This window comes from Bos grunniens, chromosome 20, assembly GCF_055505025.1.
Source record: "Bos grunniens cultivar Pamir isolate PY7600 chromosome 20, Bosgru_T2T1.0, whole genome shotgun sequence".
In the NCBI taxonomy this organism is placed as follows: domain Eukaryota; kingdom Metazoa; phylum Chordata; class Mammalia; order Artiodactyla; family Bovidae; genus Bos; species Bos grunniens.
Window position 1 is genome coordinate 57,898,188 of NC_141184.1, and position 12,309 is coordinate 57,910,496.

General features: G+C 36.9%; 1 protein-coding gene across 3 annotated transcripts in view; it reads right to left on the reverse strand.

Annotated features, from left to right (window-relative positions):
- The window catches only part of CENPK (centromere protein K), a 55,933-nt gene that overhangs the window by 40,891 nt on the left and 2,733 nt on the right, over positions 1-12,309 (reverse strand). For all 3 annotated transcript variants that reach the window (XM_086361986.1, XM_086361985.1, XM_086361987.1), the window contains exons 2-3: positions 5,369-5,521; positions 3,001-3,057 (exon numbers count right to left, since the gene is read on the reverse strand). In XM_086361986.1, coding sequence (XP_086218112.1) covers positions 3,001-3,057; positions 5,369-5,485 — 174 coding nt within the window. In that variant the 5' untranslated portion in view covers positions 5,486-5,521. The remainder of the gene's footprint in view (positions 1-3,000; positions 3,058-5,368; positions 5,522-12,309) is intronic.

A 12,309-nucleotide genomic window follows, 5' to 3' on the forward strand; every position in this document is an offset into this window, starting at 1 on the left:
ATTTTTTGCCAAAGAAGAGTTTAACATAATTTTCTTAGAGATAATTAAACAAGAATGTAAAAAAGATTTTGAGAACTATAAAGTCACTTATAAATGCTAATTATTATTATTACTATAAAAGGATAACAAATTCTTAAAAAGTAGAGTTTAAACTAGGCAAAACTATCAAAATGATAAGGACTCTATATCACTTTTCCTGAACATATTAGATCAAAATACATAAAATTACTGACACTCATTTTTTTAACCTATTAAAAAATATAATTTAACCTCATACTATACTGATAAACAGAGAAGGCAATGGCACCCCACTCCAGTACTCTTGCCTGGAAAATCCCATGTATGGAGGAGTCTGGTAGGCTGCAGTCCATGGGGTCGCTAAGAGTTGGACACAACTGAGCGACTTCCCTTTCACTTTTCACTTTCATGCACTGGAGAAGGAAATGGCAACCCACTCCACTGTTCTTGCCTGGAGAATCCCAGGGATGGGGAAGCCTGGTGGGCTGCCGTCTATGGGGTCGCACAGAGTCGGACACGACTGAAGTGACTTAGCAGCAGCAGCAGCATACTGATAAAACTCAGCTCTTACCTTTTAAAGCTCAGCTAAGGCAAATACACAAATTATATCTGATACTGCTATAAAATTAAACCCTTTCTAACAAAGAAAAGAGTAGTATTTCTAAAGTGATTTTTTTAAAATTTGAGAAATCCTACCGTTTTCCCATTTAAAAATCTAATTTCTTCCTTTAGAAAATGGACTGAGCTTTAATATTGAAGTTTTTGAAATGAATAGATATGCTGAAAAGAATAAACTAAGCAAGCTTGAAATTATCCTTAAAAGCCTGCTTGCAAGGTTGGCCCCTGGCATCTAGGAACCTGGATCTTAAGTAGGTTCCCACCAATCTGATAAGAGTGGCTCTCTGTGCCTAAACTGTGAGAAAATACAATTTATACTGAACACCTGCTTTCCTCCTAAGAGTCTGGTGTTTTGATAACTGACAGGCAAAAGGGTGCCTATGTAACTACCTCCCACAAAAAACTTTGGACTCTGAGTCTCCAATAAGCTTCCCTGGTAGACAATGTTTCACACTCTTCACAACTCAATGGGGTAATTAAGTATGTCTTTTGTGACTCCACTGGGAAAGGGTCCTGAAAGCTCATGCCTGGTTTCCTCTAGACTTCAACCCATGTTTCTTTTCCCTTTGCTAATTTTATTCTGTATCATTTCAATGCAATAAATCTCAGTGATGAATATGATGACTATAGATTGAGTCCTCTGAATAACTGTAGAGAACCATCAAATCTGCCGGAAAAGGCAATGGCACCCCACTCCAGTACTCTTGCCTGGAAAATCTCATGGATGGAGGAGCCTGGTAGGCTGCAGTCCATGGGGTCGCTAAGAGTCGGACACGACTGAGCAACATCACTTTCACTTTTCACTTTCATGCATTGGAGAAGGAAATGGCAACCCACTCCAGTGTTCTTGCCTGGAGAATCCCAGGAACAGGGGAGCCTGGTGGGCTGCCGTCTATGGGGTCACACAGAGTCGGACATGACTGAAGCAACTTAGCAGCAGCATCAAACCTGGGAGGAATGTGGGAGACCCCCAACACAATAGGAAAAGACATTTTGTGGATTCTTTGGATAATGCTATTACTGACTATCTCAGGATACTGATTATTTACCACTACCTGAGCACTTCCCTCAAAACTGATGTTTGGCTTATTGCCCGAAAATCATTCAGGAATCTTACAGGCTTCATCACTAGTGATTCTGATTCAGAAGGTCTCAATTTCTACAAGAAAAGAATCATGTTTCCCAAGGAAACCAGATAATTTATTTATTGTACAATGATTTCCCAAATATAATATTCAGTTTTACCCTGTACAAAAGAACATTATTTACTTATTGATGGATACAAACCTTTTACAAAAGATGATTTAATTTTTTATGACCAGTTTTCAAAGCTCTGCTATAATAGGCACTTTTCAAAGTGACAAATAAGCATTTTTCTTGTCTCTTTCTCATTCATTCTCATTTATCACTGAGGAGTATTATGCTCATAGATTTTAATGTTTTCATATTGTTATAATCAACTGAAGCCATTATTTTTTTTGATGCTCACATGATACCAAATATGGACAGCTGAGTGCCTTCAATAGGTTCCAATGTCTTTTGACATGCTCCCAGTATTTCTGGAGAACTTTCATTGGAATTATTTGCATATTTAACTCTGTTCTTAGAATTTTTATTTTAAAAACATTTTTAGCTTTTTATATGGTCAAATGCATCTAAATTCTTTTACCATGTCTAGATTTCTATTATTAGCCAAGCCATTTTCTTCTGTCTCTACCAAGACTGCACAGTCTCCAGCTTTTCTTAGGTTTTCATAGCAATTCATCTAAAACTTATGTTTCTACAATAAAAGACAGAAGTCCAATTTTATTTTCTCCAGATGAATATCTAGTTGTACCACTATTATTTATTAACTAATTCATCTCTTTCCCAAAGATTGTGCTGTCATCTCTGTCACACTTTAAATTCTTAACCTGTTGCACTGAACCACTGGTATATTTCTAAGCTAATTCTACAGGTCTTTGATTATTCAGATGAATAGTTTAATCCTTTTATGAAGCTTAGGGTAAAATTAGTCAAAATTCCACACAGAAAGTAAATAACTGTGGCTACTGCACCTAACACAACATAGGACAGTCTTTGTTCTAATTTTTAACAAGGTATCACGATAGCAGCCAATGAGCAATTCACTCTGTGCTGAATGCACGTGTAGTTGTTAAAACATAAATAATAAAGAATTTACTTATAACAGATTATTCAAAAAGTTTTTAGAATATTTCTCTTAAATCAGAAAGAGGAGAAAACTTTCCAAATCATTAAGAATATAGGTAGTAACAAAAATGTTATACTTGGCATAAATACAAACACATTTTGTACCTAAAACACAATGTATTCTACTTTTAGGAAGAACAAAAGGAATCATACCTGAGCATTTGAATCAGTGAGCGTCTCAGTTCCAGTAAGTGATAATTTGTTTTGACACTTGATTTAAAAAGAAAAGAAAAACAAATCACACACTATATACCATAGACAATTTCTTTCCTCTATCCTTTTATACCAATGTAATATTCCTCTAAAACAATATACAAATATCTTATGTATGAGAACAATCTTTAAAATCCTTACTTCCTAAGCAAGAGGATCAAGAAGGAAGCCAAACAGGTCCCAACATGAACACAACAAAAGTACAAGTGGACTCTTGACTCAACACAGAATGAAAAAATGAGCATAAGAAAAATAAAAACTAATAGCTAGGGTGAATTAGAAAGTAAATAATGGAAAAATGGGAAATAATAGAACAAGGAGGAAAGCAGTACAGAAAGATAACAAAAAAGGTAAGAAGACAGTTAAAATCATATGAAAATAAAATCATCAGGAGACATTGCTACTATGCTATTGAAAAAGAATTCACAATTGTTAATAGTGATTATATCTAAGTAAAAATATGGGCAACTTAAATGTTAATTGTGCTTATTTCTAGTTGCAATACTTTTCCATAAAAATTTTTTGTTATTTTTTAAATTCAAAATTCTATATTGAAAATATTTCAAAAGCAACACAGAGTATCTTAAAATTTCAGTAATCACAGAGTACCAAGGATATATGTTCAAAAAATAATAATTTTTTTAAAAAGGAAAAAATAAAAAACCATTAACCTGCCTTAATGTAAAATTTTACTGGGAATAAGATGTAAAAAAATGTCTATGGCCTGTATCATATATTACACAATTTTGAGTATAACAAATTTTTACCAGCATACTATAGTGCACCAGAGTGATTCTATCTCATTAACTCAGAAAATGTACATATAATTCAATCAAATTTTCTAAATTAATTCATATTTTCACTCAAACCCCATTAAGTATAAAGTGTTCTTACTCTTTATATTCTCTGTCTTGGAAAATAAAACCACTAACCACTCAATGGCCCAAGCTAGTAATCTAACTGCTAAGTCACTTCAGTCATGTCCGACTCTGTGCGACCCCATAGACGGCAGCCCACCAGGCTCCCCCGTCCCTGGGACTCTCCAGGCAAGAACACTGGAGTGGGTTGCCATTTCCTTCTCCAATGCATGAAAGTGAAAAGTGAAAGTGAAGTCACTCAATCATGTCCAACTCTTAGCGACCCTATGGACTGCAGCCTACCAGGCTCCTCCGCCCATGAGATTTTCCAGGCAAGAGTACTGGAGTGGGGTGCCATTGCCTTCTCCTAAAACTATCTGTAATTCCCCATAACCATTTCACAACAATTAACCTCCAGGTCCTTTTAGTCCAATCTTCTTAGTATCTCTTAAATCCATTCTTCTATTGCAATGACATCTGGCTTTAGTACTTCTTACAGGACCACTACTAGAGCCTCCTGAATATTCTTTCTTTCTTTCTGTAGTCTCATTTTTCTACATTCCATCCTCTTCAAAACTACCAGAGTTATTTCCTCAAACAAGGTATCTCATAATGCCACTTCATGTTTATAATCCTTTAATAGTTCCCCATAATATTCATTCAACAAAATCCTTCATGTCTTGCCCCTAATTACCTCTCCAGTCTCACTCTACAAATCCTTCTTCTCCTAATTTAAATGTCATACTATTCTACTAAGAGTTCTCTAAATTCTCCCAACATTTATGTATTTTGTTCTTTCTACTTTGTATACCTCTCCCACTTTCACAGGCTAACTTCTATTTATCCTTTTGAAATGAATTCAGTATTATTTCCTCTTTAAGAAAGCTACCTTTGATACCTTCGGGCTAGGCTTAGTACTCCTTTTAAGTGTAGTCTTTAAACTTTACCACCATATTATAATTTGTGATTGCCTGAATTAGATGATAATCTCCTTGAGGACAGGGACTGCTAATTTTTTCTCTTTCTACAGCTCACCTAGTATAAAATTTCTAAAATGAATGCTTATAAATCTAAAAAATATGTAAGTATTTATCATATAATATAATGGCTTTCAGGGTTCCCTGGTGGCTCAGCAGTAAAGAATCCGCCTGCCAATCCAGAAGACACAGGAGATGCAGGTTTGATCCCTGGGTCATGAAGATCCCCTGGAGGAGGGCATGGCAACCCACTCCAGTATTCTTGCCTGGAAAATCTCATGGACAGAGGAGCCTGGCAGGTCCATAGGGTCACATATGGCTACGGTCCATAGGGTCACAGAGAGTCCGACACAACTGCACACGTGCATAACTGCTTTCAGAAATCAGTGTAATTCTTTCTTACATCTATTACTGAAATGGAATTCAACCTCACAGTAATTAATTAGTATATCACTTTTATGTCTTGATACTTACTTCTTCCATATCTTTCCACATTTCTTCACATTTTTTAACAAGTTCTTCTTCAGCATCAGCAACATCTTCCACATCTGTAGTACTATCTGGATCTAGATCTTGCTGATTCAATGACATGTGCCTTATGATTTTTGTTAACCTTGTTAAGAAAAACTAAAGTAAAAAATATTCATTTAACAATATTCATTGATACCCACTACCTGCCAGATACTCACCTAGAAGCTAAAGATGTAACAGTGAAGAAAACAGGCAAATATTCCTCCAACCAAGGAGGTTACATTTCACTTGAGGAAAACAATATAAACTCAAAAGATTAAAACAAATATAAATAAACTATAAATAAAATAAAAGATTAACTATACATATGTGTTATATATCAAACAGTTTAAAGAACTATGAAGAAAAGCAAGACAAGGAAGAAACATATGGAGTGCTCAGACAGGGGCAACATCATTTTTCACAAGGTGGTCATATAAGGTCAATGAGACAACTTAGCAAAAATACGAAAGACAGAAGGAAGTAAGACACATGGATATTTAGGAGAAGAGGCTCTAGGCAGGGGGAACTGTAAGTACAAAGGTCCTGGGGAAGTAACATGACTGCTGTGTCCTAAAGCAGTAAAGAAGCCACTGTGATTAGAGCAGAGTAAGGCAGAGAAAACAAGATGAGGTCAGAGGTCCTTGGTTCTTGAGGTCAGGTCACAGGTTGATGTCTCTATAAACTGCCACCAAAGCAAATGTTATTCCCTGTTCTGACAAGAGAGGGAAAAGTGCCAAAGCTCAACTTTTGCCCCCCAAGGTCCAGGCTAAGAGAAGGGGGGTCTCTACATGAGCGATTTCCCTTGCCTGGGAGCAGCCATCCAGCACTCAGCCTGGGTCTTCCAGCCAGTGCCCAGGCCTGGCTGAAGAGACAGCTCTCAGCTGGTAGAGCCCTCAGGGCCAGGTTCCCAGACTCTGCCCAGTCATTATCACTGAGGGAACAAGGTGCCCAAGACCCAGCCTGCCCTCAGTCCACCCAAATTAGGGCCAGGTCCCACACACTGTGACCCATGGATACTGCCAAGGTCATTTGATCACAGAGGCGGGGATAGGGGATATGTTCCCTGATGCTTCAAGGTGAGGGCTCTATATCTCTACAGGACACAGCCCTTAGCCTGTACTCTGGCCCCTCAGCTCACCCACCTGCCTGAAACCGGAGGGCCTGGAGAAGCTGGAGAGAAGCCGCAGAGAAGCCCAAGATCCACTTCACTGCACTTTCTGTTGTGAAGACCACTGAAAGACTGACCAGTGTTGGAGCACAACTTCTAAGCACCGTGCTAATGGCCACGCCCTAACAGTTTCATTGAAGTAAATAACAAAAATGGAGGTCACTGTTAACCTTCATAAAAGTAGCTTCAAGAGAATCATGGAAGTGAAAGCCTGACTGAAGTAGATTCAAGAGACAGCAGGCAAAGAATTGAACATATCCAGTATATAAAACACTTTTAAGAATTTTTTCTCTAAAGGGAAGAAACGAGGTCCCAGCTGCAGTAAGATACAAGGTCAAGAAAGTTATAATTTTTTTTAAAGTAGGATGAAATATAGCATCTTTATATGACATAGTAAGAGAAGCAAACATTCTAATGCAGAAGAGAAAGGAGAGGAAAAAAGAATAACTAGATCTAATGTACAGAATAAATAGATAAAATAATAATAATATAAAAAAAAAAGATCTAATGCACAAGTAGAGGGATTGGCTTAAGACAGATGTACATGCAGTTCATCCATTTTAATGGAAAGGTAGGCAGAATATTAGGGGCAAAGATACAGGAAGATGAATAAATATGTAAGCTTATGTAAGTTCTGTCTGGATTGCTTCTCTTTCATTAGTGAAGTGGTAACTAAGGTCATCAGCTATGAAAGAAGATGGGAAAAATGCAGTGGAGATTTAAGAAAGGGAAAAAAATATATAAAATACATATATAAAAGAGTGGAAGAGGGTGAAATAGTAGGATAACTGGGTAACATTAAAGCCCACTTGAAGTTAGTAGGCATGAATTTAAAGTGAAAGTAGAACGTGTTTGTGCGTTTTCGTCTATAGTGTAGCAGGACAGGTAAAAACAGAGACAAAATGAAAGAAAGACAAAGTCTAAATTAGCATGACCAGAGGAGTGAGTAGCTAAGCTAAGGTAGAGAATATAATCACTGGAGGAAAGGAGGTCAAGAAATAGAGAGGCCAGGTGATTTGGAAGATCTATTATTTATCAATAGAGAGTTTTAAAGATACGTAAAGTTATGTCACAGATTGGAGGACTCAATGTTTTAAGGATATAAAATTCTTTCCAAGTTGATCTATTCAATATTATTCCAAAATTTCAAAAGTTTTCATTTCTTTTTGTGGCATCTGACAAGCTAATTCTAAAATTTATATGGAAGTGCAGATGGTCAAAACAGTCAAGATCCTCACAAAGATTAAGACGGGAAGACTTGTTTTACCAGTTGTCAAACTTATTTTTAAAAAATTATATTAATTATGATAGTGTTCAATTAGCACATAGATAGGCAACTGAACAGTGGAACACAAAACCTTTCCAGAGTCACACATTCAGGGACCTATGATATATATTGCTTTTTTTTCCAGATATATTTTGGCCCATACACACTTTCCTCATTCTTTTTAACAAATGTGCAATTTTTGTGAGGAAAAATGAGCACAGATATATGCCTCAATCTTTATAGTACTCCTCCATCCCTCAAAAAATCCAAACCATAAAGAACAGGGAAAAAATATGTTTTTTAGATCTTAGATGAGGAAAGGCCTTTCTAGACAAAACTAAGTAAAATCACTATATAAAATTTTTAGAATTCTGAATGGACAAAGATATCATTAAAAAGTTAAAAGTTAAAACCCAAAAACTTAATAAAGAAATTTGTAATATACTTGGCATCCAAGAACTAATTTCTTAATGAATAATGAATGCTCACAAATTAATAGAAAAAAGTAACAACAAATCAGAAAAAATTTTAAAAATGACCACTATAAAAGTCAGGATATTAATTACTTTTGGATAGTGAGAAAGAGGAGGTAAAAGAAGATGGGAGGCTGTGATCGAGATGAGCCAAATGGAGAGACTTCTGCAATGATTACCAACATTTCATTTCTTGATCTGCATTGTAATAAGGGTATTCATCTTATAATAATTTATAAATTTTATATTTATTTTGTGTGAGGTTTTTCGTATCTGTATTTATTTTGCAATAAGAAGGCAAACAATAAAAACACTCAAATAGAAATGAGTAAAGAAAACAAATGAGGAATTTAAAAAAAAAGAATTACATTTTATATAGAAAAATGCATTATCCTTACCCATGTCATAAAAATGCAAATTAAAATTATTTTTTCATTCAGACAAGCAATAATGAAAAATTAATTAAAAAAAAACAATATTGGCAAGAGTGTAAAACAACAGGCATGCATTGTCTGAAGATCAATCCCTTTGTAGGATAGTAGCAATATCCATTACAACTTTAAATGTATTTATCTTTTGAATCAGAAATTCTACTCCCAGGAATAATCCTACAGATATATTTGCATAAGTCTACATTGGTATGCTTTCTGCAACATTATCAATAATAACACTCATGTGAGTGAACTCTCCAATTAGACTGTCCTGGTTTAAATTCTCGCTTCAGAATTTACAAGCCTGATGACCTTCGGCAAGTCACTTACATTGCCGATGCCTCAGTTTCCTAATCTGTAAAACGAAGACGGTATTACTTACTTTATAGGATTGTTATGACAATTAACTGAGTTAATATATGCAAAGTTCTTAGAAATGTCCCTGGCATATAAAGAATTGTATCAGTATTGGCTACTAACATTAACAAAATGAATGTTAACTGGTAGAAGGTTGGTTAAACAATTTATGCCATATCCAAATGTGTTTACACTAAAAATCTTCCTTGCTATACACAAAAGATAGTTAAGTTCACAAAGCTATAAACAGTCATTAACAATTTTAGAAAATTTTTAAGCAAAAAATCAAACATTATATATGTTTTAAATATACCTTAATTTAGAAATTAAGTGCAAATTGATCCTTCCCCATCTTGCAGAATACTAGCCAATAAAATACATTATCAGTGAGAAAAATTAATGTAAAATTCTGCATGCATGTATATGTATAGATATTCAACAAGCTAGCTGAATGTACAACTCAATGTAACAAATAAATAAGAATACTTAAGGATTTAAATTTTGGAGAAGGAAATGGCAATTCACTCTAGTATTCTTGCCTGAGGAATTCCATGGACCGAGGAGCCTGGTGGGCTACAGTCCATGGGTCTCAAAGAGTCGGACACGACTGAGTGACTAACACAAGGGTTTAAATTTATCATTCCCCAAACATATACCCTTAAATCTACCTTTCTATAAAGAGAACACGTCCTCAGATATTTTGAAGTCCTCAGTATTACAATCTGGAGTCACTTACTGAAGAACAGTAGTGCTATATTTAGAGATACTATGCCATACAAACTTAAAAAATCTAAAACCAAGATTTAATATTAAAGAACCTCATACTATCATTGGAAGAATAATATACATGAAATAAATTAATAGGAAGTACCCATGTAATTCTAAGCTATATTTATTTATCTGACACATTATCTTAATGTGGGCCATTTGTCAGACACTGTGGTTCTAACTGTGTAGATGAAGTCTGTCCTCATGCAGCATACATTTTCAATGAAGAGAGACAATATAAATAAATGGACAACTAAATATCTGAAATTTCTCCAGGTAGTTGCAAGTGCTATAAGGTAGTAAATTATACAATAAAGACTGCAAGTGCTTTCAGAATTAACTATATCGAAGATCAAAGAAATCTACTGAGAAGAACAAATGGCTTAGTACAGTGCTCAGTACACAGTGCTAGCTCCCTAGAATGACAACGATTATGAGAAACTGTAAAGATGAAGGTTAGATTTGCTATAGAGATACTCTCTCAAAGAATTAAAAGCAAGATTAGACCAAGTATGAACATGAAAAATTTGTGAGACACAGAAGAAACTGGTGTGATTAGATCAGAAGGCAGAGAAGAAATGAGAATTTCTAGTTAGGACATGTCAAATAATGGGAGCCTTTAAAATTTGCTGTTGCTGTTGTTTAGTCACTATGCCCTGTCCAACTCTTTTGCGACCCCATGGACTGTAGCCCACCAGGCTCCTCTAGCTGTGGGATTTCCCAGGCAAGAATACTGGAATGGGTTGCCATTTCCTTCTCCAGGGTATCTTCCCCACCCAGGGATGGAACCCACATCTCCTGCATTGGCAGGTAAACTCTTTACCACTGAGCCACCGGGGAAGTCAGGGGGAATTTAAAATTTAGGGGCGGGGGGAACCTTTAACAAGTATTTCCTATGGGCAGTTACCTCACTGTATTTCGGGTCTGTGCGTGTGTGCGTGCTAAGTTGCCTCAGTTGTGCCTGACTCTTTGCAACCCTTTGGACTGTAGTCTGCCAGGCTCCTCTGTCCATGGGATTCTCCAGCCAAGAATACTGGAGTGGGCTGCCATGCCCTCCTCCAGGGGATCTTCTCCCACCCAGGAATCAAACCCATGTCTACTGTGACTCCTTCATTACAGGTGGATTCTTTACTGCTGAGCTACCAGGAAAGCCCATCTGGGGTCTATGACAAAGCAAAAGCAAAGAAGCAATTTATCTGGTTTGAAACAGGCAACCAGATGCCTTCTGAGTGGGCTTCTGGAGGACGTGTTTTAGGGAGACCATTTGACAAGAATAAACTGTGGAAAATTCTGAAAGAGATGGGAATACCAGACCACCTGATCTGCCTCTTGACAAATTTGTATGCAGGTCAGGAAGCAATAGTTAGAACTGGACATGGAACAACAGACTGGTTCCAAATAGGAAAAGGAGTTCATCAAGGCTGTATATTGTCACCCTGCTTATTTAACTTACATGCAGAGTACATCATGAGAAACGCTGGACTGGAAGAAACACAAACTGGAATCAAGATTGCCGGGAGAAATATCAATAACCTCAGATATGCAGATGACACCACCCTTATGGCAGAAAGTGAAGAGGAACTAAAGAGCCTCTTGATGAAAGTGAAAGTGGAGAGTGAAAAAGTTGGTTTAAAGCTCAACATTCAGAACACAAAGATCATGGCATCTGTTCCCACCACTTCATGGGAAATAGATGGGGAAACAGTGGAAACAGTGTCAGACTTTATTTTTCTGGGCTCCAAAATCACTACAGATGGTGACTGCAGCCATGAAATTAAAAGACGCTTACTCCTTGGAAGGAAAGTTATGACCTACCTAGATAGCATATGCAAAAGCAGAGACATTACTTTGCCAACAAAGGTCCGTCTAGTCAAGGCTATGGTTTTTCCTGTGGTCATGTATGGATGTGAGAGTTGGACTGTGAAGAAAGCTGAGCGCCAAAGAATTGATGCTTTTGAACTGTGGTGTTGGAGAAGACTCTTGAGAGTCCCTTGGACTGCAAGGAGATCCAACCAGTCCATCCTAAAGGAGATCAGCCCTGGGATTTCTTTGGAAGGAATGATGCTAAAGCTGAAACTCCAGTACTTTGGCCACCTCATGCGAAGAGTTGACTCATTGGAAAAGACTCTGATGCTGGGAGGGATTGGGGGCAAGTGGAGAAGGGGACGACAGAGGATGAGATGGCTGGATGGCATCACTGACTCGATGGACATGAGTCTGGGTGAACTCCGGGAGTTGGTGATGGACAGGGAGGCCTGGCATGCTGTGATTCATGGGGTCGCAAAGAGTCGGACACGACTGAGCGACTGACCTGATCTGATTTATTGGATAAAAAAGATTAAGATGGCAAATTTTACACATAGGTCAACAAAACAGAATAAAGAGCCCTGAGGTAAACCCACACATATAAGGTCAATTAATTTTATGACAAATGAGCC